This window comes from Passer montanus, unplaced genomic scaffold, assembly GCF_014805655.1.
Source record: "Passer montanus isolate IOZ18808 unplaced genomic scaffold, ASM1480565v1 scaffold58, whole genome shotgun sequence".
NCBI lineage: Eukaryota > Metazoa > Chordata > Aves > Passeriformes > Passeridae > Passer > Passer montanus.
Window position 1 is genome coordinate 4414097 of NW_024370816.1, and position 25675 is coordinate 4439771.

Consider the following 25675-nt stretch of genomic DNA (forward strand, 5'->3'; position numbering starts at 1 on the left):
CAGGGGCATTTGACATGGGAAAATGATTATTTTACTACTAATAGGGCAGACCTTACCTCATCCTACCAAGGCCCATTTAGCTTTCCTTTGCTATCATTTATTTATACCCTTATCTTGCTTTACTGTAGTGTACCACAGTGGAGTAATGCACCAACACGGACATTTTCTCCTGATTTTCCCCATCTTTTGCCTCCTATTTACAGTTCTCTGCCTCCAGATTTTTAAGACATGAGTATTTTCTTTTCCTTCCCTCTCTATGCTGGTTTCTGAATGGAAATGAACAGGTGACCTTCAATCACTTTAACAGGTAATAAATATTTCACCTGAAAGGACGACATGGAAACAACATGTCTCAGTTGACTGGAGTAATTTTCATTACTATTATTTTGCTGCTGCAAGGAGCAGAAGAAATGTTTCCATTACAGCAGGAACAGTGGAAAGCAGGAGCTGATGAAAGCTCTCCCAGCTCTCATGCTGCATGGTTTTGCTACCTGCTGCAGAGAACAAAAATGCTCCCAACACAGAGCATTGTATTCTACTGAAATACAATATATCCATCTCCCAGGCTTTCAGGTCTGCACCCAAGTGCAGAATCACAGGATGACAGGATAACTTGTGCTGGAGGGGCCCTCAGAGGTCCCTGTCCAAGCTCCAGCTCAGAGCTGGTCAGCTCTGGGGTCAGACCAGGCCACTCAGGCCTTGAACTGCCTGCATTTGGAAAACTTCCAAGGTTGGAGACGGCACAACTTGGCTGGGCAACTGTGCTGCTGTTGAGTGTCCTCATGGGGAACAGGTTTTCCCTGTGGAACTTTTTTGTTTTGGCTTCCTGTCACCTCTCCCCTTGGCTCAATAACCTCCCAGGAAGGGGCTGGCTGTGTAGGGTCCCCAAAGCCTTGCCTGCCCCAGGCTGACCAAGCCCTGCTCCCATGGCCTTTCCTCCCAGGGGAGGTTCTCCAGCCCAGCCATCCTGGCAGCCTCTCTTGCCTTCCCTTCCCTTCCTCCAGTCTGTCAGGGCCTTTCCTGCAGGGAGAGCCCCAAACTGGACAGAGTGTCTGGATATGATCTAGGGAGTGCTGAGCACGAGGGACATGGTCCCCAATCCCCTGGCCATGACAGCAGTGTCCCTGTGCCAGCAGGGCTCCTGCTGGGGAGCACAGCTCTGCATCTGCACCACCGCTGCCCTGAGCACAAAACCCTCATGCTGATGTCTTGGCAGGAGGACAGCCTGCACTTGGAAAGTACTTGGCAGCCTTTTCTCACATCCTTAAAAGCAGCAAGAACACCACATTGCAGAGGAGATCCATGGTGCCACTATTAAATCATCCAGGAAATATAAAACAGAATCAAGTAAATATTCCTAGAAATACAGTGAGCTGGACACCATTGGTGCAGCTTAAATGTAATTTCTTTTTGCATCTTTCAGCAAAAGGTTCCTAGAAATGTTTACAGTTTGTTAATTTACATGCCAGTGTATAGTTTTGCATTACACCAGATTTCCTCCTGTGAGGGTGGGCAGGCCCTGGCACAGGGTCCCGGAGCAGCTGTGGCTGCCCCTGGATCCCTGGCAGTGTCCAAGGCCAGGCTGGATGGGGCTTGGAGCAATCTGGGATAGTGGAAGGTGTCCCTGCCCATGGCAGGGGGTTGGAATGAGGTGAATTTCAGGTCCCTTCCAACCTAAACCATTCTGGGATTCTGTGATTCCAGCTCACCTTGCACTCCATCTGCCTTTGGAGATCTGCCTTCCTGACAACTGTGTGCTCTCATTTTGCAAATCTTATTTTCGCAGCATTAAGCTTTTCTCACATAGAACAAATTTTACTAACAGTGGTACATTAGTATCAGAACTTCTTCACTCCATCTGCCTTTGGGGATCTGCCTTCCTGACAACTGCGTGCTCTCATTTTGCAAATCTTATATTCACAGCATTAAGCTTTTTTCACATAGAACAAATTTTACTAACAGTGGTACATTAGTATCAGAACTTCTTCACTCACCTCAGTGCTGCAGACAATTAACGAGAAGCAATTTTTACTACAGGCCATTTCTGGTACCACAATAACTTGCCAGACAACACTTTCCTTTCCTTGGTGCTGATGAATAGCTGAAACTTGAGGAAAATTTCAGTCATTAGTTCTGACTAGTGTCATTCTAAAGAGAGGAATGTATCAGAATCTCTTATTCCATTCTGTATGCCAGCTTTGAATTTTAACACTGAAAGAGCTCAACACAACCCACTTCAGAAAAATAATTCTTTAAGAAACCAAATCAAGAGCAAGGACTGTTAAATCTTGTCCACAGCTGACTCCCTCTGAGATTTATCTGAGACATTTCATCACTCTCAGAAAACAGAGATGTTATCCCTGACTAACTTATCAATGTCTTGTAAGGATCAATTATATAGGTGGCAGTATAGGTCATAAGGGGTGTGAGGGAGTGAAAGTTACTCCATAAAAATAGTTCCTTAGGAATAACCTGACTTAGGCTAGAATTTCTCAAAAATATGTGAAGTTTTGCAAGGAGAGGTGAAGGTCCAAACCAGGACTTTTAAAATATCCTAATTATGAGAACACTAACTATAACACTCTAGGAAAACTTACTTCATACTGAATTGCCTTAAATACTCTGTATTGAATTGCCTTAAATACTCCATATCGAATAATCTTAATTATGTTGCTGCATGATTAAAGACTGAAGTATTAATTCAAACTCACGTCTGTTCTCTGTTCATTTTTTACTCACACCAGATTTAATTACACTAAGTGCACTGCCTTGCTATCGCTATAAAACAGTTAATGCCAAGACCAGTAAAGGCACCTCTGAAGACCCCAAAGCTCATAAAAACAATTTTAATTTACCAAACGTTAACACGCAGACACGGGAAGACAAACGCTTATTTCATGTTTATTTCACGCAGAGAGGGCGGGAGATGCTGGAGAGCACCTGAAGGTGTATCGTAAACAGAAACACCGCGAGCCTTACCGCAGCTCCTGTGCCTCGTCTGAGGGGTGAGGGCATGGCGCTGGGCCCGGCGCCTCGCTGCCCTGCCTGCCGGGGCTCAGCTGCTCCCCACAGCCTCCGGGCACATCCCTCCGGCAGCGGCGTCCGAACACGGAGCTCAGGGAGCAGAGCCCGGCCGAGGCCGTGCATTCCTCCCCGGGGCAGTGCGGTGCGGAGCCGCTCCTGCCCGCAGAGCGGGGAATGAGGCGGCACTCACCCAATTCTGCGGCCCGCAGGCTCACCCGGCTCCCCGGGGACAGCGGGGGCTGCTCGGGCCGGCCCCGCTCCGGGCACCGCCACGCCGGGGCTGGCTACGGGAACCACAGAGTCACCGGAGCTGGGAAACACCTCTGGCATCACCGAGGGCAACCTGTCAACCAGGCCATGGCACAAGTGCCACAGCCAGCCTTCCCTTAAACACCTCCAGGGACGGTGACTCCACCGCCCCCATGGGCAGCCAGCCCTCTCCAAAGCCTAATCCCCGTGTCCGGGAAGGAATTGCTCCAGATGTGCGACCTGAGCCTCTCCTGGCGCAGCTCAGCCGCCCCCGGCCGGGGAGGGCGGTCAGTGGAGAGGGGCAGTGGTGCGGAGGGAGCCCTGCAGGACGCGGTGCCGCATCCCGGGAAAGGAAAGGAAAAGGATATGGAGCGCTGGCGGCGGGGCCGGAGGGGTGGGCAGGGCGGGGGAAGCAGCGAGCAGCCCCGGTCGCCGCCGCGCCCCGGCCGTGAAGGAGGCGGAGGAGGGCGCGGGGCGGCCCGGGCGCGGCGGCCCCGTCCGCGCTCCCCCTGCCCAGCCCCGGCCATGAATATGTAACTCCCCTCTATTTCCCGAGCTCCATTGCGGAGCCGCCGCTCGCCATATTGTGCTGCGGGGGCTGCGGCGGCACCGCCGGCCACGGACGGAGGCGGCAGCGGCGGGCGGTGAGCGCTCCTGCGGGGTTCTCTGTCCCTGCGGGACCGGGGCGGGTGCGGAGCGGCGGGCGCCTGTGCGCGGTGTCCGAGCGGGGCTGACCCCGCGCGGGGAGCCGGCCGGGCGGCTGCCGGGCTATTCCGGCGGGGCGGGGGTCGGGGTGTCCGGGAGGAGCCGTGGCCAGCGGCCCCATGGCAGCCTGGAGCCCCCGTTGCCCTCAGCCCGGCCGTGCTGCAGGGCCGCGGGGCACCGAGCCGCCCCCAGGGCCGGCGTGGGGCTGCCGAGCCCGGGGCAGCTGGGGATCCATCTGTACGCACATACCTATATGCCCGCAGCTGTCTCGCTATACGTGCACATAGCGATGCATGTGTAGGTGCATGTGTGCAGCCTGGGAGCTGCAGCAGAGGCAGGACGCGCGGCTCCATCGCAGCCGCAGTAGCGCAGCAGCAGCCGGCGAGCGCGGCACGGCCGCTGCCAGCCCCGGCAGGGGACAGCTCAGGGACACGGACACGGACACGGCCCCGAGCCGCTCCCGCCGCCTCTGCGCATCGCCCCGCCGAGCACTGCCATCCTGCTGTGATTTACAGCTCGGCCTTCCCGGTCTTTTGTCTGTCCCGGAGCCCGTGGCGAGCGGTGCTGGCGGGGCGTGATGCTCGCGAACTGGGGCTGGGAGCCCCCCGGCTGCTCCCGGGAAAATGTCGCTTCCCACAGGGCAGCAGGTGCAGAAGGACGCTGTGCCGGGAGCTGAGGATGTGTCTCCTCCCTCCACATCGCTCCCGCTGCTTCCCGTACGAATTTAGCACATGCCTCTTGCCAAGTTTTACATTCTGCAGGAGCTCTTCTGGATCGCTTGCCTTCCTTGCGCCAACCCTATGGCACCTGTGTTTATGGAACATGCATTCAGCAATATTCTTCTCGGGATTTTTGTAGGCTGTTTGTTTTTCAGACCCTCTTCTATGGAAAATAATTGGATCAAGTGTCTAATTCCACAGAAATCCAGAGGACAGCTAGTGGAGAAATATGATTTCCAATATAATTCATAATCCAGCCCTGTTTGGAAGTGGTTGTAGCTCTCTGTGATAACCGTGCACTGCACATGGGCTTTTAAGGATTAAAGGGAATTGCTTGCGTTTGAAAAACTGTGACTGGTGTGCAGGTGAAATTATTATTGCTTGGGGAGAATTCTTTCGTCAAGTGTCATTCATTCAGTGACAAAGACTCGATTTGTCATAGGAGTTCCCTGCAGAGGTGCTCTGATTTGTATTCATCTGTGTTTCCATTAAAAACTTGTGTAATGAGATAATTTGACTTTCTTATACATCATGTCAAGCTCAGAGCTGACATTCAGCTGTCAGCGAAGACAGAGGCGCTGGCTGTGACAGCAGCAGATATGGATAAGCAGTATATTTTGAATTAAAAATATTTGTTGGAAGGATTAGCTTTATCAGTTGTCTGGAGATGGGAGGAATTGTCACTGGACAGCCCAAGCTGCAGTGTCAGGTTCGAGTTTGGGGCTGGGTGTGACTCTGTGACAGTGCCTTTCAGCAATGACAGACAAATCAAGAGCATCTTTAAACCTCACTGCCCCCATGAATGTCACCGTGCTTAATAACTGCACACTCACAGCGTTTAATAATATTGTTGTCTGCATTCAAGTTTATGATAATAGAGGGACACAGACATTGTATTGGAGCTATTTTTTCTCTTCTTTGGTGGCTAAAATTGTTGGCCTTTGGCTTCAAATATTTGAAGCACGAGCCTTACTGCAGCTGCCAAGAAAAGCACTTTCTGTCATGTCTTAGAGGTGAAATAATATGCAGATGCCAGAAAAATAAATTGCATGGGATTCCCTTGGTCAATGATGCTTTGTGTTTTAGGAGTGATGAGTGGTAATGGCTTGAGTGTGAAGACTTGGTTGGGCGTCTTGGGTGATTGGAGCAGAATTCTGGCATTTTCAGTGCTCTGCTGTCATTAAATAGAAATACAGGCTACAGGAAAGCCATCAGTCTTTATGTGAAATAGATGTTGGGATAAGTGAATTTCTTCATCTTTTAACTCTTTCCCTTGCTTACAAAAAAAATGTAATGGGGGAGGGAAAGGAGCTTTAAATATGAGACTCCAGTCTGCGACTGCTCAGTTGTATTTTTCTAAGGAACACTGGATCTCCTCTTACTGAAGCAGCACCTCTAGGAACATGCATGAAAGAAGCATTGGAGTAAAGGAATTCCTTCCACTTTTTTTTCCTTAAATACCTTTTACCTATTTTTTTTCTGAATCGGTCAGCAGTTTAATAATGATGCAGACATAGAGTAAAAAGATTGGTGAAGAGATGCTGTTGAGCCTCAGCTTGCTTCTGCTTGGTTTTCTGTTAATTCCAATAACTGGCTGTCAGAGCTAAAATTCTTAATTTTCGAAGGAATGAGCAGCATTTGATATTGTGGAGCTGTTTAGACTTGTTGCAGTGCAGAAATATTTTAGGAATTACCCCTGTCTGCTTCTCCCCCACTTGTGGATCCTGGAGCTCTCTTGCAGACAGCGGGGAGTTAGCAGTAGTGTTCTGCTAACTAATTAAAACCTAATAATTCTTTACTCTTCGCCTCTTGGGGATAACATTGCGCTGTTTTGTGTAAGCATTGAGTTAAACTGTGTTAAGTGTTGCTCCTGTAGTACTGTTCACAAAATGGACAGTGTTACTTGTCAGAGAGTCCTTCAAACACAAATTGTTCTTTGCTGTTGCCCAGCTTTAGGTGAGAGCTGCCTGCTTGCCAAATTCACTGTTTTGCTTTTATATATTTATTGTAGCTATTAAGTCAATCAGACATGAAATTGCTTGAGTCTTTTTGTCTCTCAAGTGTTGTGGGGGAGTTTATTTTCTGTTTATTAATAACCAAGCTGTCTTTTTGTTCTCATGAAGAAAATTCTGTCACTGTTGGTTGTAGCTTCACTGCCAAGTGGGAGAGCAATCCTTATGGCTCTCTAACACAGCTCTTGGAAGGAACCTGGAATCCTGCACATACCTCTGGCAGAACCACTCACAGCATCTGTGAAGATGCAAAAGATTCTGAATTGTAGTGCAGGGATGAATTTTTGTTAAAATGTACAGAAAATTGAAAGGCCACAACATAGGTACTGAAATGATTAAACTTCACCTTACTGATTGAAGTGCTCAGGTCTTGCTTTTGGCAGCTATTACTTCAAGGACACAACAAGAGAGTAGGTAGCCTCAAAAAAATGTGCCAGCAGAGCAGGGCAAGGAAAAATTAAAAACTAAACCTCATTAAAAATATCCTAAGGCAACACATATCATGAATTGTTTGTACAATTTAGTTGCTGTGACGGATTCAACTTTCTGGAGTTTGAAGCTTTACTTTTGTTTGCTCCCAAAAGTTTTCAGTCCTTTATCCCTCCTGTTCTGATCTGATACAGCATGGAAATGAATTTTAGAAAGGAACTTTGGCTTTTCTCCTTCCTAGCTGGTGATTAATTCTGAAGTCCAAGGTTAATTTAAGAGACTAAGAACTTAATTTTTGAAACTCACCTGGGTAGTCACAGACATACTATACAGTACCATGCTTCCTAATATGAAAAACTTGGCGTAAAATTTAACAAGCAGCAGATAAAATCACAATTCTACTCACTCCCCCCAGAGCTCTGCTTAATGTTATTGCTTCACAGGGCTAAATTATAACTTAGTATTGGCTGTTTTCCTTTTTATATGAATTCTTGGCAAAGTTCTTTGGCACATTTGAGGTCAAGTGTTTGCCTGATCTGTTGACCCACATCAGCAGTGAAAAGTTGCTGTTCCTGTAACAGTTTTGGGGTTTGTTTCTACTCCTGGCAGAAGGCATTAATGTTGTAACATATTTTCATACTGCTTTGGATGAGATATAGGTGATGTGAAAGGCTACGTTCCAGGATATGAGCTCTAATGATTAAAATAATCTTACTGCCTGATGCATTAGAAGAGTGGGCAATGTTTGCTTTTGTGTGTGTGTGAAATCTGTAAAGTTTTCAAATTAATCCTTTAAGATTAAAAAAAAAAGCTAAGCTTTGTAATTTAGGAATAGCCTGGGTTTGACATGAGATGAGTTTGAGCAGGTGAATTCTGGACACCTTAGAGGCAACTGATGATATAGATAGTTCTCTGGAAATGTCATGGTATTTTTATGTATTCCAGTTTTTCTAGCTGAGGAGATGTCCTGGAGGGTAGGGTACAGAATGGGTTATGAGGAGCTGACACTGAGGACTGAAGGTTACTGACAGGAATGGAGAGATCTGGGAGGTGGTGTGAAAAGGCCAGATGCATACAGAGTACAGACCTTGTTAGAATAAACTGAAATTTGAGCCTCAGCTCCACAGGAGGGATGTACCTGGGCTCAGGCTGCTTCAATGCTGCTACACTTTCCTGCTGTAAATATACAGAAAAGCACCAACCTAAAATCAGTCAGTCCTTTGTGTTGTGTCCAGAAGTACATGGCTGTTCCCCACACTCGTAAAACAGCCTGGAGTTTGATCAACAGTTTAATTTGGTACTTTATTTTCCCCTGTTGCCCTTGACATCTAAACCAGGAGGATTATCTCCCTTTGGCCACTTCTGTCAGCATGGGATTCATGGAGCCCTTCCAGAGGTGTCCAGATGCACAGCAGATGGTTTGTGTGAGGTCACACCCCAGTGTCTCCAGGCCAGGAGCAGCAGCTTGACAGCCAGATGGGAAATGCTGCCCAGCTCCATGCATTGATCCATCTCAGGGCCAGGGAATTGTGAGTGGCTGTTAGCTGCAAGATTCCATACCTCAAAGGCAAAACACATTCTTAGGGGAGTAAATACAGCCAAGAAGCTGTAAAAGACCATGTGCTTCCAAGCCCATGGGTTTCAGAAATGCCAGTGTTATTTCAGTCAGCTGTCATCTGTCCAGCAGCCTTCCAGAGATTCCATAATCACAGCATTAGGTGTTGTTACTTGCTTTTCAAGGGAGGATTTTTTTTAAATGATGAAGAGAAATGCTAAGTTAATGGGAATTTGGGACTCGTTATCAAGAAAATGAAAACCTCTGCTGTGGTATGACTGAGAGGGACAGTCATGCTGGGAGAAGGTCTTTGGTGTTTCCAACTTTGGGGGCTGTTAAACTGCACTGATGCCTTGGATTTCTCTGCATTCCTCAGTTTTATTGGCTGTTTTGGAACATTTTTGAGTCTGTGGTCTTGAATTAATGATACATCTTTCCTTCCTGGCTGGGAGTGCTCTAGGGCTGCACTGAGGTTGTGTCTCTTTGCTAACTGCTCTTTATAGACTGACAAACCTTGGATTTCTCAGTATTTTAAGTGTAGCACTTGGCACAGTCTTGAGTGTGGGGAACATTTGTCACTCATGTATTTACAGATAGTTTTATTGCATTAGTAACTTCTCCATTGTACATTCACTCACTATCTGACATTCAGTGAGAGTTTACCTATCCAAATGTAAAATTTGTGTCTTAGTATTAATTTCCTGGTTTTATTATAGCTAAATTATTTTCTCGGCCATAGTGGGGCCTATTGATATAATTGATCAAAACATTTGAATGTTAATCTCTTCATTTCCTTCTGTAAATAAAGTAGGAAAACAGGATGGCAGGGAGCCAGGTGCAAACACTGTTAAATTGGGATTGTCAGAGTGGTTATCACATGTTTAATTTTCAGTGAGCATCACTTCAGTTGGAACTGAAGTTGGAATGGCACAAAGTCATTGCTGGTGGTCAGGGCTGTAATGATGCAGGTGCTTTTAAAGCCAGCTCAGGGATCCCTGACATGATCATGCCCTGACATGAATCTGATCCCTGTCTTGATTCCCAGCCACACTGTTGCCCAGGAGTGGCTGGTGGGATGGTTTCTTTCCATCATAGAGCATGGATCCATGGTCCATAAGAGATAAGGGCCACGTGGGTTTAAAGCAGGAAGAGCAGGGTTAGATGGGATATTGGGAAGGAATTGTTCCCTGTGAGGGTGGCAGGCCCTGGCACAGGGTGCCCAGAGAAGCTGTGGCTGCTTCTGGATCCCTGGAAGTGTCCAAGGCCAGGTTGGACGGGGCTCGGAACACCCTGGGACAGTGGAAGGTGTCCCTGCCCATGGCAGGGGTGGCACTGGATGAGCTTTAAGGTTTTTTCCAACCCAAACCATTCCATGATTCGATGATGATATGATTCTATGTCTCTTCTTCCTCGTTTTTTATTTAATTCAGAGTTTCTGTCCCCCACACACAGTCTGAAGGTGTGTTTGCTTGTAAGCTGAACAGTTAGAAAGCACCATGTAAAAACCTGTTGTTACCAGAGTCCATTTCTGAGGTATGTAATTGGTATGTGAAGTTTCAGCTTTATAGTTTGTATTAATTTGCATTCTTTAGCAGTCTTTTAATTGGTGGTGGTTGTGCTTTGCACATGATAAACTTCTAGTTAATGTATTTGCAATATATTGCAAAATATATTTGTAATGAAAAGTATTTCCACTCTGTGGACTACTCAGTTTTAACCATAGCAGGCATTTACAAAGGAGCTCACATTCCTGTCAGTATTAACTGATAAAATGTTTAGTAATCATTTTGAAATTAGCCCACCAATGTGCTTTCAGGGTATTCCATGAATAGCTGGAGCTGTTCACTTGATAACACTCATGTTTAATCTCTATCTGATCCTCAGGAATTTGCAGTTTGACAGCTAATCTGCACCATTTACAGCTCTATTCTAAGTGCTCTTTTTCTTAAATATGTGGCTATGTCATGAGTTTGTGGAGGAAACTCCCATTTTTAAGCAGACTTGCTGGATATTCTTTATAACATACCAGGTGTCTGAGGGCCCAGTTCCCTCGTTGCTGTTTCTGCATAGTTCAGACAAATGGATTCTGCTCTGTATAAATCTGGTGGTCACTGTTGTCCCCAAAAGCCTTTCTTTTGTGGGTAAGGAGGATCTCATAGGATGATATTTGACCATTTGGATTGTAAAAGGTGTGAGGACAGGAGCAGGTCATGTTCATCTTTCTCCACTCTTCGTTGTGGCAGTGGTTTATTGGCTGATCACTGTCACTTGCTGTTGGCTTCTCTTGTCTGTCACTGTCTGCACAGCAAAACTAAGGATAAAAATCTCTGATAGGGAGATAACCCCACAGAATAGTTTGGGTTGGATGATACTTTCAGTGACCACCCAGTACAATCCCCTGGCAAAAGCAGGGCCAGTTGATCAGGTTGGTCACTACCACACAAGTGTGGCTGTGTCCCAGAGTGGGCCTCCCACAGCCCCTCTCAAGTGACCTGTTATTGGTGACCCCTGGGCTGTGGCTTTCTGCTTTCAGGTAGGATTAGCTTCGTCTGTGGATTCTGCTGCTCAGCACTTCTTAGCAGTTTTTTTCTGTCTGTCCATACACCTTCTGTCATGGGAAATACTTTCTCATTTTGGATTTATTACATTGAGTAGTTGTTGCTTTATATCTGGCTCATGGGGGGAGATTTTAAATGGGGTTTTGGTGCCTGTAACAGTGGATCTGATGGATACTAAGTCAGACCTTATCTCTTGGATGTCTGCAAGGCTGACAACATGAACCTTGCATGTGGAGCTGCCCTGCAGAGCCACTGTGCTTTGTTTGCAGCTCTGAACATCAGTCCCTGAGGCTGGGTTTGTTGTGAGCACAGACCAGGTGTGGTTGTGTCAAGAGAAGATGACTCTGTGCATGGCTCATAGAATAGGAATTCCGTTTGCAAACAGAAGTGAAGACTTTCTGGTAAGGGATGTTGTGACATTAAAGGTGATTAGGAAACCAAGGCCTGATGGCTGAATGAACTCAACCCAGTTCAGTAGGACCTTCCCGTCTTGAGTTTACCCCTTCAGAGATCAGGGTATGACCAGAGTAAGTGCAGTATAAACTCAGCAAGAGACAGCTTGAGGAGTGGTGACAGTAATGAGGGATGGGAGGCACAGCCTGGTGTGGCGACATCCTCGTTCAGGATCACTGAGGAGGGATTTCCAGAGCAGGGAACAAAAGGAGCTCCGGGCCAGAACCTGATTTGGCTCTTTCCTGGGGGATTTTTGATCCAGAGAGGAACATCACTTCAGAGTGAATACTAAACATACTACATTATAATCTAGCACCAGTTGTCCTAGATTACAACTGGATGTAAAACTATCTGAACTGCCAGGGAACTGCAGGAAAGCTTAATTCCTTCAAATAGTGTCTTCCAGATTGTGTGGATTTTTTTTCCAAATCAAGCTCTAAGCCAATAAGTAAAACCAAAAAAACCCCCTTAAATTTCAGAATGCTTTAATTGGATTCGATATGAATGATTGAGTTCTCTGTGAAAACGTGCAGTTCTGTTCCCAATACTAGTCATAGTGTGAGAGAGAGTAAAATTAAAGCTCTAAACCTGTTAAATTTCCAAGTAACTGCACTATGAATACCTGTTTTTAAAAGAATTAATCCTTAGGAAGAAAAACCAGAAATGGTTGAAGGTGCTGTTGAATTTGGCACACTGAATAGAGGTCTAACTGTCTTACTGTTTTAAGTCTAAATATTTACCTTTTACAACTTGGAACAGAAATCAGTTATTTCTAAGATTTTAATACTCTCTAAAAATGTGTGTAATCTTTTTTTTTAAAGAGCCTGATGCAATTTTTTTCCTCATAAGTGGGGTTTTTTTCGTGAAAGTATCACAGAAAGTTGAATGGAGATGGTGTGGTTATGGTCACACCTGAGCTGGGTTTGTGGGTTCTCTTTCCAGGTGCTTGGTACCATTCCAGCCTTTCTCTGATCTCAAGCTGTGCTGACACAACCACACTGCAGATGCTCTTTAGCCTTTGCTTGGGCTAAAACAGGCCCTGCAAAGCATTTTGGAGCATATTCCAGGTTGTGAGGGATCCCTGATGGCATCCCCTGCTCCCTGTTTAAAGCAAGACCACCATCCAGGTTAGTGCTGGGCTAGAGCTCAGAGGAAATGTTATCTATTCAGAACTGACACATTTTCAGCAATAGAACTAAGGAGCTGTTACTCATTGGTGGATCTGAGGGTGGAAACCTGTGAAAGGTAAGATGGGAAGGGCAGGAGCAGAGATATGGTGGTGCTGAGCTCCTCCTTTGGCTGCCCACAGATCTCACTGGTCTGCTCTAAGTGCTGTCAGCTGGGTTTTATTTTTACTGGACAGCTTCAGGAGTGGGATGTCCAAATGCCCACCCTACTTCAGTCATGATTATGTTGGAGTAAATATTAAGTATATTTCAGTGTAAGAGGTTGTGAAGTGGATGTGGTGTGTAACAGGTGTGGATATTAGTCTGCTGGAGTTTTTTATTCAAGCACATTTGGAAGAAGGACACCCCAGCCAGTGAACAGGCAGGAGATCCAAGAGCTTTCCAGACAGGGTGTTCCTTATTGTTACTTTTTCCTGTAACTCTGTTTTCCAGCAGTTCAGGAACAAGACTTACTTTCTTAAATTTTTAAATCCCAACTGGTTTTCTTCAGATTTGTTGAGGTGTAATATATTGGTTTACCAGTCAGCTCTGGCTTTGACAGTGACAGATGTGTGTACCCTGTAGTTATGGAGTTTGTGCTTAGGGTTTTTGCTGTGCCTGAAGACTGAGTCAGTCTGAAGGGTTGCAGGGGTCCATAGAATATTGATTAAGGTGGTTTTCTTAATGATGGACAAGAATGGCCCTCTGGCCACAGCATTAATCCAAACAACTACTACTTGTTGATGCTCTGAGAGAGAGAGGTTTGGTCTGCCAGAGAACAGGGTTAGATGGAATATTGGGAAGAAATTCTGCCTGTGAGGGTGGGGAGGCCCTGGCACAGATTACCCAGAGAAGCTGTGGCTGCCCCATCCCTGGGAATGTCCAAGGCCAGGTTGGACAGGGCTTGGAGCAGCCTGGGCTAGTGGAAGGTGTCCCTGCCCATGGCAGGGGGTTGAAACTGGATGATCATTAAGATCCCTTCCAATCCAAATTGTTTTGTGATTCTGTAAATGTGGTTTCACCCCAGTTAGCCTGTTGTTGTGTAACTGGTTGCTTTCCTCTTATATCCAGAGGGAACAGACAAGTCATAAAGGTAAAAGGATGATAAAAAGTCTATGGCTGTGGTGTGTTACAAGTGTTTTCAAGGAAGGCTCATGGGGGTGTCTGACTTCACATTGTTTCTGGTGCTCACATGTGTGACTGTGAAGAAGTGATCCCACCTTCGTTATGAAGTGGGAAAGATGCAAAATGTCGAACAGTTGAAAAGTGGGTATTGTTGATGTGAAATCTGTCACAAAGTGTGAACTGGGAAAAGGAGTGTGACAAACCTGTCATGTAAGACTTTTTTTGAAAAACAATGCCAAAAGGGATGCAGAGGAAGAGTGAATTATGTCAGTGATGTTAGGGATGTGAAATTTCACTGGACTAAATTTCCGGACTGAAGAACAAATGTGAGGTTTGATATTTTTTCTCTATCTTCTGTCTGTTTGCCAGTAGTAGTTGATAAAAAGACTATTGTACCTTCAGTGTAGAAACTTTACACTTCATATTTTTCCCTCGGAACAGTGTCAAGAACAGGAAGATAATCTTCCTTCAGCTCATGAAAAACTTCCTACTTCTGTAGCTCTAGAAACAATCAGCCAGTGTGACCTGAGCCATGCACGATTTCCTGCTTTAAATCTAGTAGGAGTGGACTGTCCTAAAAGGAAACTGAAGAGTCAGCTAAATGTAGAGGTGTTTCCCACCTCAATTCCCCAAAGAAATGGAGAACGTCATTCATTGATGCAACACCTGAAGCGATGGTTCACTGGTTTTGGTTTTGTGACTGCTGGTTGGTACTTGGTGGCTGTTACGTGGTCAGTGCAATTCTGGGTCAAAATGCCTCTCCTGATTGTGGGATAATGTTTGATCCTGGTGCCAGCTCTGGGTGTTGCTGGGTTAGATTTCAGCAGTGTGAGGAAACACAATCCAATCTGAGAGCCACCAGTGCCAGAGGGAAGAGAAGTCAGGCCTCGTTCACATGCATTTTTCAGGAATGATACAGCTATGGCAGTTGTAGGGGATCAGGGGAAAAGTTGAGCAGGCTTACTTACTGATCATCAAGAAGAGTAAAAACTCCATGGAGCATAATTTGTTTTGTTGTTGATCCAGCATGCTTGAATTGACCACGTTTCTGCTGCTCCTCAGGTTTCCCTTGCCAGAGGCAGAGGAGGTGTTTGGTAGTGACAGGATGGGTTGTATGGATCTCTGGACTTTTCAGCTGGCTTTAAGGCCACTGGTTTTCTTCTTAAAATGTGAAAGTACCCTCACTGCAGCCCTTAGGGTGAGAGTGAAGCACTTGGCATCTCAGATGAGAAGGATTTCAAGTAAAGCTGCTCAGTTACTCATCAGCTGTACAGAGTCCTGTGCAGTGTAGCCTCGGGCTTGTAGGCATGGCTGCAGGATAAACTCCAGACTCACTGAGTCTGAAAAACACCTCTAAGATCATGAAGTCCAAGCTGTGCCAGGTCCCCACCGTGTCACCACCACCAGAGCTCTGAGTGCCACGTCCTGGCCTTCCTTGGACACCTCCAGGGATGGGGACTCCAAACCCTCCTGGGCAGCCCCTTTAATACCAGCCCACCCTTCCCAGGAAGAAATGTTGGTGTTAATGTGGTTGTTGTGCAATGGATGGGTTTGGTGATGGCCTGGCCCCCAGAGCTGCTCTTCTATGTTAGTTGTTCTCTGTTCTTGGACAGTCCATGAGTTCAGGTGAGGAATTACCTGTACACACAGGGGATGCTGGGATGAGCTCTTCACTCAGATGTGGAGAGCAGGCTCTTGTTTAGGACAGGCTGGATCCTCTGGGGCTCTGCTGTCTTGGTCTGTGTGCTCCAGCAGGTTTTGGCAAGGGTTGTGATTAGCAGCTTCATGAATTTCTTTCAGCTGCTGAAATGATGGTTAATTGAACGTGTCAGTTTTAAAAGCACACAAGAGTGGTATCCAGTGCAGACACTGATGATGTTTGGTCTCTGTTAGAACAACATTAAAAAATCCTTATCCTGGAGCACTTAGCTTCCTGTACACCTGGAATTGCCTTAAATATTAGTGGAAATTAGAACACAGAGAAACAGTGTTTCCCTTCTTTGCTGAGATGAGTCACTTAATGCCATCATTAAATTCATACCACTGAATAAATGAAATAAAAACACTGGCAGGACAGCTCAGTGCTTCAGTCTGCAGCTGGGGATGTGGTGGCTTCTCACCTCTGCTGGGCTGGTGAAGTCTTAACTGGACATGGGACTTCTCTGATCCCCACAGAGGAACAGGTCTCTTGTGACAAACTGCAGTTATAGGACATGATATTTACACAGTAAAACTGGAGTTGGAGATGGACTCTGAGAGGAATTGGAGTGACAGAAAAAGGAGGAAGAGCTTCAGACTGACAGAGGGTATGCTTGCATTGGATTTTGGAAGAAGTTGTTCCCTGTGAGGGTGGGCAGGCCCTGGCACAGGGTGCCCAGAGAAGCTGTGGCTGTCCCTGGATCCCTGGAGGTGTCCAAGGCCAGGTTGGACAGGGCTTGGAGCAGCCTGGGCTAGTGGAAGGTGTCCCTGCCCATGACAGGGGGTTGGAACTGGATGGTCTTAAAGCTTCCTTCAAACCCAAAGTATTCTGGGATTCTACTTAATAGACATAATAGTAGATGTGGCTATTTTATGTCAGTCTTTTTTCCCCTCCTTCCTCAAAAACAAGGAAAATACCAAGTGACAAAACTCTGATTTTTGTGTCTGGATGGAATTAGATCTAATACTCTGCACAGCTTATCTTGCTTTTCCCTTCACAATTAATTAAAGCTTATATAGTGACCTTGTTCTCCAGAGAGTTTGGGCCTTTTTATAAAGAACTTAATGAGTTGGAAAATAGATTATAATGTATGTGATAGATGCCAATAGAAAATGCATTTGGCTGCTGAATTGAAGGATCTGGAAACCCACATTTAAAAAAGGAATAAAAGAAAGCACTTCTATTTATTCCACCTAGAAAAAAGGTCTGCAATTGCAGTCTTGCCACTTACACAGTTAGAATTATTTTTTTAAACATACCACTATCTGCGATAAGTTTACCTGCTCAAGGCAGGCATTTTTTGGAGTCATGGGAAGCAATGCCTCCTCTCCCCCAGCATAAAAGTATTTTCTGTTCGGAAACATAATTTTCTTCTGTCACTTTGCAGACTTTTTCACATCTGCAGTGACTCTGTGTGGTAATTTTGCCTCATCTCATACAATAGTACTAAAATTTTGATGAAACAGAAGTGCAGTTTCTCTGGGTTTTAAAAATTATTATTTAAATTATGCAATGACTGGGTTTCTCTTGATCTTTCAGTATCATTCAAACTTCTGATGGGAAAGCCCATGGGATGTGTTTTGAAGAAGGAAAAGGCCTTCTGGTGTGCTCCAGTGAGCACATTTGACTGGTGTGCTGTGTCCTGCCTCATTTTGCCCTTCCCCTCGGTGCAGGAATCAGACCCTGCTTGACCCATGTGCACGTTTGGAAGTGGATGTTTCAGGAATATTTTCCGCATCAGGTGGCATTTGTGGCCCATGTTCTCTGGCCTTCAGTTCTGTGTCACTTTTGTTTAACAACTGAATTGACTTTTGCCAAGTGTTCATGGCTGAGCAGCTCCCCCAGTTCTCCTGGAGTGGTTACAAGCAGGGGATTATCCTTGTGTGACACAGCAGAGCCTGGTACGTGGGGGACGCGTGTTCCCTGGAGCCTCTGCTGGGCTGGACACACGCTGCTGTGGCTTGGGAGGGGAGAGGATCCTGAGCCAGACTCACCTGAGTGCTCAGCCCATGTCCCTTCTTCCCCCAGCCATGTCTCAGGCCGTGCAGACCAACGGGACGCAGCCTCTGAGCAAGACCTGGGAGCTCAGTCTGTACGAGCTGCAGAGAACACCCCAGGTAATCACAGAGCTGTGGGACTGCTGGGCTTGGGAGGGACCTCTGGAGGTCACCCAGCCCAACCCCTGCCCAAGCAGGGTCACCCACAGCAGGTGACACAGGGGCACATCCAGGGGGGTTTGGGATGTCTCCGGAGAGGGGGACTCCACTCCCAGGTGTTCAGGGCTCTGCACCTTCCAAGGAAAGAAGTTCTTCCTTGTGTTGAGGTGGAGCTTGTTGTATTTCAGTTTATGGCCATTGCCCCTCATCCTTTACATCCTTACAAACATCAGAGCTTTACCCTCTGGCAGCTCTGAGCAGAGTCTGGCACTGTTCTCTGACACCTCTGGGAGACACTTATGTATATTGATGAGATTCCCCTCAGTCCTCTCTCCTCCAGACTGAGCAGGCTCAACTCCCACAGTCTCTCCTGATCAGAGAGGTGCTCCAGACCCCTCATCAGCTTCATGGCCTCCCCTGGACCCTCTCCAGCAGCTCCTTCTGTTTATTGTGTGTTGCAGGGCTGGCAGCACTGGGGTTCTGTGTGCTTGATGTGTTTGTGTGTCGTGTCTCTGCTGTGTTCCCTTGGGTAAAACACGCTGTCTCCATGAGAAAGGGACTCAATCCCAGGAAAGAACCTGTCCCTTCTTTGCTGCCAGGAAGCCATCACAGATGGCCTGGAGATCGTGGTGTCCCCCCGGAGCCTGCACAGCGAGCTCATGTGTCCCATCTGCCTGGACATGCTCAAGAACACCATGACCACGAAGGAGTGTCTGCATCGCTTCTGCGCCGACTGCATCATCACTGCCCTCAGGAGCGGGTACGTCAGCACTGCCAGGGAGGGGACACTGCCAGGGAGGGGTCACTGCCAGGGGACACTGCCGGGGGACACTGCCAGGACACAGGGGAGGGACACGGCCAGGGCATTGTGGGGGGAACACTGCCAGGGAGGGGTCACTGCCAGGGGACACTGCCGGGGGACACTGCCAGGACACAGGGGAGGGACACGGCCAGGGCATTGTGGGGGGAACACTGCCAGGGAGGGGTCACTGCCAGGATGTGGTGGGGACAACGCTGCCAAGGCATGGGGAGAGGACACTGCCAGGGCATGGGAATGGGACACTGCCAAGGCACGGGGAGGGGACACTGCCAAGGATGGGACACTGCCGGGAAGAGGGATGGGATGCTGCCAGGGGCAGGGATGAACGCTGTGGAGGAAAGAAGGCTTGGACAGTCCACTGCGCTTGAGGTGAGGTGTCCTTGGCAGGGGGTTGATGTGTGACAGTCACTGTGCACTGGGAGTTTCTGCATGTGCAGCACACCTTTCAAATCCAGTTTTTCTATGTTCAGCCATCTCTGGAAGATCAAATTGCTTCCTCACGAAAAACACTGGGAGTTTCTGCAGGTGCAGCACAAATCCAGTTTTTCTATGTTCAGCCATCTCTGGAAGATCAAATTGCTTCCTCACGAAAAATCATTTCATAGTTCTGTTTCTTGCAAGGAGTTGAAGTCCTTTTTTGTATTCTTTTTGTCTCTTAGATCCAGTAACAAATAAAAATACACATTACTGACAAAAATGGGGTTAATTTCCCTTATTCTTCCTTTTCCTAATAATACATTTCAAATTATGTGTCCTTCAACCATTTCAAATTATGTGTCCTGTGAGTGTTGGAAATCATGGAATCACAGAATCCCAGAATGGTTTGTCTTGGAAGAAATCTTAAAGCCCATCTAGTCCCAGCCCTGCCATGGGCAGGGACACCTTCCACTGTCCCAGCTTGCTCCAAGCCCTGTCCAACCTGGTCTTGGACACTTCCAGGGATACAGGGGCAGCCACAGCTTCTCTGGGCACCCTGTGCCAGGGCCTGCCCACCTTTTTTCCTCCTAAGACTAACTATGCCTCAGTATAATGTCCATCAGCCATCCATTTTTTCTAGGTAAAAATCCATCCAGAAAATGAAGAGAAGAAGGGAACATGGGACTTTTGAGCTCTTCAGTCTAAATAGTTGGCTCAAACATATTTTAAAATAAAAGAGCAGCAGGGAGAGATATGTTTGGGATCTTTGTTTAAATATCTGCAGCTACCTGATGTGTCAAGAGACAGAAGCCCCCTTCCAGATTTACTATAAATACTGAGTCTTAGCGAGCACCTTGACCAAAAATGGAAGCAACAGGGCAGACTTGTTACTGCTGGAGAGAGTTAAGTGTTGTTTGCCTCCTTCTTGTCCATGTCCAGGAACAAAGAATGTCCCACATGTCGCAAAAAGCTCGTTTCCAAAAGATCCCTGCGGCCAGACCCCAATTTTGACGCTCTCATCAGTAAGATTTACCCGAGCCGGGATGAGTACGAGGCTCATCAGGAGAGGGTGCTGGCCAGGATCAGCAAGCACAACAACCAGCAAGCCCTGAGTCACAGCATCGAGGAGGGATTAAAGATTCAGGCTATGAACAGGTACGTAATCACCTCGTTTGTCCTTAGGCTAAAAATACAATGCCTGTCCTCGTGCCCTGTGGAGCTTGAGAATCTGCTCCTCTCCTCTGGTATCTGCCAAAACAATTTTTAACCTTTGGCAAAAGGATTTTTAACCTTCTGTCTACTACCAGAAATCTCTATCACTGCCTGTGACTTCTGTGGCAGCCTGACAGAAACTGCAGCTTAGCTTTACCCAATCGTGTCTTAGATAAGAAACCATAACACCAAGAATCCTGTACCCAAATGCTATCCTTACGTGCCAGTAAATGCACAGAATACCAGGACTTGGGGCTTAGTTGTGACCTAATTCACAGGCTGGAATATGTGGTGTTTACACTGTGGTGATATGCATTTAAACCTAAGAGAGCCAGCTGGGAGAGAGGCCCCAAGCTTTGCATTATAAAGCATGGTGTGATTTGGTAATTCTAATCACATGTGGATTTGATAAATCTAATAATGTGTAATAATTCTAATCCATGCTTGGATGAAAATAATGGTCTGCAATTGCCTGAAAAACAACTGTGTGAAGTTAAAAGTCTTAAAACATAGCTAAAAGGTGTTTGAGGGCCATGAAAAAATGGAGAGTTCTGTCTATGAGTATCTTTCTTTACTGAAGAATTAACATTAGTAATTTTTTTAACTTTAAATCTCTCTGAAACGTTCAGTGCTTGCGTGTGCACATGCCTCCCTTGGGGAGGAGGTGTGCTGTGACCTGGCTGGGTTCTGGCTGGGTCAGGGTGTATCTCTGCCTGTTTGTGGCCAGGTTGCAGCGGGGCAAGAAGCAGCAGATTGAGAATGGCAGCGGGGCCGAGGACAACGGCGACAGCTCCCACTGCAGCAACGCCTCCACACACAGCAACCAGGAAGCTGGGCCCAGCAACAAGAGGACCAAAACCTCAGATGACTCTGGGCTGGAGCTGGACAACAACAACACCACTGTGGCCATAGATCCCGTGATGGACGGGGCCAGTGAGATCGAGCTGGTGTTCAGGCCTCACCCCACCCTCATGGAGAACGATGACAGTGCACAGACAAGGTCAGTGGCCCCTTGCCATCTCTGTCATTCTGCTGCTATTTCCTGGAGATTCGGTTTTCCATCACTTCTTGGGGCTTCTGAACATCAATTTACTTCAGTCATACCACATCCTGTTTAACTGTATCACGGGATGAAGTGGCAAGGACCCTAAAACCCATCCAGTGCCACCCCTTGCCATGGCAGGGACACCTTCCACTAGCCCAGGTTGCTCCAAGCCTCATCCAGGCCTAGCCTTGGACACTTGCAGAGATCCAGAGGCAGCCACAGCTTCTCTGGATAACCTGTGCCAAGGCCAGATGCAAATAAGCACTCTTCCCTTCTTTCTCTTCCAAGTCAGGTAGATGGTACTGCTCAACTATTATAAAAAAAATAAGTTATAAGCTGTTTTAAGCCTTTGATCATGAATAAAAATGTTTTTAAGGATTTCTAGCATTGCAGTTCAGTAGTGGGATGATGGTGTTATATCAGCCTCTTTGTACTTACTCTAAGATTCTTTGGGAATAAACAAACCTTGTATAAGCGTCAGCAGTTTCCAGAGCAGCTTTGTGTTAGCAGGATTTGCAGGCTGGCAGCTTTTCCTGACTTTTTTTGTTCATAATCCAGACCAAGCACAGATTGCAAGTTTGGCTCACAGCAGTGAGCAGTTTTATGGTGCTTCCTCAGGTCTTTTCTTGGCTTTCTCCACTGATGAGACATCTCTCTGTGATGTGTGTAAATCTATGCAAAGCTTCAGCTGGGAGCTGTCTCTAAAAGCTTTTTCAGAGCTGACCTTTAATATTTGGGGCATTGCAGAAAGCTTTTCCCACAGCTGCTGCTCAGTGATCACTGACGATCTGTGGGAATCCTTGGCTGCTGTCACAGGTACATCAAGACCTCGGGCAACGCCACGGTCGATCACCTGTCCAAGTACCTGGCAGTGAGGCTGGCCCTGGAGGAGCTGCGCAGCAAGGGCGAGTCCAACCAGATGAACCTGGACACGGCCAGTGAGAAGCAGTACACCATCTACATCGCCACCGCCGCCGGCCAGTTCACCGTAAGCACCGCGCTGCCCGCTCCCTGGCCAGCCCCAGCCCTGCACACACCCCTGCTCAAACCCACCCAGCTGGGCTCACAGGAAAATTCATGCCACCAGCTTATTTAGCAGCACAGCAGTTGCTTTTTGGGAAAAACTTGGTTGGTAGAAAAGGAGGCATAGAAATTAATTGGGGAAAATGCAGCGATGGCACCAGCCATGACCTGGCTTACGCCATTCTTTTCCAGTTAAAATTGAAGAGGGGAAAAATATTACTTCACTTGAGAATCTTTAGCTTGTAACTTGTGCCACATTATTGGCGATTCCTTCAAGCCAACACATTTAAGCATTGATTTAAGTAGCCTGTTTCACAGCACACCACCAGATGACCTCATTTGTTCCTGTTCTGCTGTTCTCTTCTAGGTGCTAAATGGCTCCTTTTCCCTGGAACTGGTCAGTGAGAAGTACTGGAAAGTGAACAAACCCATGGAACTGTACTATGCCCCCACCAAGGAGCACAAATAAGTGCTGGGAAACTGGGATGGAACTAACTCTTTTTATAGCTACGACTTCTATAATATTAAAATAAGGCACCACCAGAATCTTCATGGACAACACACGTGGTGCCTTCAGGCACTCTCACTATACTCAGTAATATGACTAGACAGTATTTAATTTAGTCTTTGGTTGGGTTTTTTGGTTTTTCCCTGGGAGACTAAATGACCTCCAGTGCATTCCTGTGTTTGAGATGCTTTTTTGTTCCTAATGCATGATATCTGATCCAGTGTTCCGGTTTGGAATGGCTTCGTTTTGTCCAGGTAAATCTGGATTTCTGCTCCATCAGATACAGTTCTAGTAGCCTCTGTGAAGTGTGGAGTGTTGGGTGGCCAAGGAAGTCTATTCAATAGTAGCATATGCCAAGGAATGTGTTAAATGTTGGAATTTGGTGTCTGTTATCCATCTTAAGAATTGATTGGTAGAGAATGGATTTGGGATAGTCTTGCAGCTAGAGGAAATCTGATCCCCTAGGAAAGGTTCATTAAGATATTTTCTTGTGAACAAAGGAATTTTGCATCTTGTAAGAGGTATTGCTGCCCATGGCAGGGGCTTGGACTGAGATGGTGTTTAAGGTTCCTTCCAAGTCCAACCATCCTGGGATTCTGGGATTCCAAAGAGAGCTGCATTGAGAAAACTTGACACTTTAAAACCTTGCTGTTTACTGGGCTTAATTGAATACTTCAGTGCAAAGTGGTTCATCAGATTGGTTTGGTTTTGTTTTTGATGGCTATTTCAGTCAAAAAAACACCCTAACACCCCAAACCCATAACTCTTCTCCATGCAGGACATGCCAGTCTTGATTCCTGCCTGGCCCCTCCTGCAGTGTTGCCCTGTCCTCACAGCTGAACTGAAGGAAATCTGGATGTTTCATAACCCTGCTCTGTTCCCTAGAGTAGGATCTCTGTTTTGAGTGTGCTGTGGAGAACTGTCCAGAAAACTTTTTGTTAAAGCAAATCCCCTAAATTCCAGCACACAGCCATCAAAATGTTTTGCTTTGGGGAATTGTGCCACCCCAGCAGGGACCTTTTCCCAGTGTCAGTGTGAGTAGGGAAGACTTCAGTTGTAAGCTGCTCCAAGACTCTACTTTTGTTACTTTGCCATAGCTTTAACAAACATGGCTTAGCACTTTGGAAGACAACTTCAGTACTTGACAAAGTTTACCATTTAGTGTCTTACATTTAGGCTCAAGTTCCCCAACGTGGCAGTGGGCTGTGCTGTAAGGCCGGGTTGCTGCTGGTCATTTGCATGTACAGCCCTGGTTCTGGACCTTGCTGTGGCTCTGAGGGGGCAGCTTGACCTGTCCCATGTCCTGTCTGAAGGGAAGCTGTCACCACGAGGTTCCCTTTGCTCTAAGACTTGCTGATGAACCCTCCCCCGTTTGCCCCTGAAGCTCGAAGCAAAAAGAGTTGGTGGTAGGTGGGAAGCACCAGGCTTTACTCCACATGCTGTGGTTTACACTCCTCCTGTGGCCTGCCTGGACTCCCACTGGCTCTGGCTTGTGATACAAAAGTATTCTGCTGCTTGGGGATTCTCCTGGGAAGGACTTGCCCTTCCCTGGCTCTGGGCTTTCCTAGCACTTGTAAATAGTGTCCCTTCTGGCTGCTGTTCAGATCAGCTTTATCCCGCTGTGGAAACTGCACAGGCTTCTTTGAGTAACTTAATTATTTCCTCTGACTGGAGAGCCTTGGGCTTTTGTGACATTAAATGGAAGAGTTCAGGCCCCAGAGCACAGAGGGGCAGCTATTAGGGACCTGTTTTTGCTGACTTTGTGAAGCGTTGCTGTATAGACTGTAGTGCATGTCCACGGAATATAACGGGGGGTGGGGGAGTGGCTGTGCTAAATGCTTTAAAGTTACTGGGGAAAACTTCTAGATTAGTGCCAGCATCCCTCCTGGGGGGAGCTGAGGGGAGAGATAGTCCCTTAAGCAAGAGAAGTTGTGAAGCTGAGCAGTCTGTCTAGGAGCTGTCACTTTGTCTCCAGTTCTTTTGAAAAGCGTGAGAGAATGTGAAGCTTTTATTTTCATGTTGTAGTGAATTTCCTGAATATTTATGTTCTTTAAATATTATATATATAATGTAGTTGTTTGATTAAACCATTGATTGCACTGTGACTCTTTAGTGCTATAAGCTATTTTATTTTCAAAATGCCATTATTCTTCCCCCTTTTAAAGCCATGTTCTTTTGTAAGTACATAATGTGTGTTACGTACGGGTAAGCCTAATATCCAACTAAACTATCTCCTATCCAACTAAAGTCCCACTGAAATGCTCAAATTGACAATAAAAGCAAAAATGTTATCAACAACATGTTGGGAACTGCAGTGCTGCTTCCTCTTGTGGTAAAGGACCCCCTTTGGGCAGTGTTTGTGCTGCCACGCCTGGGGCTGTGCAGGTGCAGCTCAGCTCCAACAGTGGTGGCTGTCACAGTCCCCTGAGAGCAGCTCAGCTCCTGAGCCCTGAGTGAGAAATAGGGGCACACAGAAGGTGTCAGCTCTTCCACTGACCTGTCACAGGTGCTTCTGTTCCAACCAGATCCTGCAGCCTGAGGAAGGGAAGGATTTTCACAGCACTCAGGTTAAGCCCAGCAACTTTGGGTGCATTTAACTATTAGGTAGCTTCAGTCAATAGCAGCAGAGAGCAACTGTAATCAACCCTTCGGTTGAGGTGCATTATTTAGAGATCAAATTTTGTTCCTTTCCTTGTTTTCTCTCTACATTCACCACAAGGATGCACCTTGAGTTATGAGGCAATGCTTGAGTATGCCCAGTGTAGTTTCTTGAGATGCACTGAAAATGAACAGTGCCTGG

General features: G+C 46.7%; 1 protein-coding gene across 1 annotated transcript; it reads left to right on the forward strand.

Moving 5' to 3' along the window:
* The first annotated feature begins 3674 nt into the window (after positions 1 to 3674).
* RNF2 (ring finger protein 2) lies at positions 3675 to 25173 on the forward strand. Its single transcript, XM_039726253.1, has 7 exons — positions 3675 to 3917; positions 17723 to 17811; positions 18450 to 18610; positions 20027 to 20242; positions 21027 to 21299; positions 22161 to 22332; positions 22735 to 25173. Exons 2-7 carry the CDS (start codon positions 17725 to 17727, stop codon positions 22834 to 22836), a joined length of 1011 nt encoding a protein of 336 aa, XP_039582187.1. The 5' UTR covers positions 3675 to 3917; positions 17723 to 17724; the 3' UTR covers positions 22837 to 25173.
* Positions 25174 to 25675: the final 502 nt, after the last annotated feature.

Excerpts from the sequence above, each read along its gene's own strand:
- RNF2 (XM_039726253.1), top strand. The coding sequence starts at position 17,725 with ATGTCTCAGGCCGTGCAGACCAACGGGACGCAGCCTCTGAGCAAGACC. Across the intron at positions 21,300-22,160 it reads GATGACAGTGCACAGACAAG|GTACATCAAGACCTCGGGCA; the intron begins GTCAGTGGCCCC and ends CTGCTGTCACAG. Across the intron at positions 22,333-22,734 it reads CCGCCGCCGGCCAGTTCACC|GTGCTAAATGGCTCCTTTTC; the intron begins GTAAGCACCGCG and ends GTTCTCTTCTAG.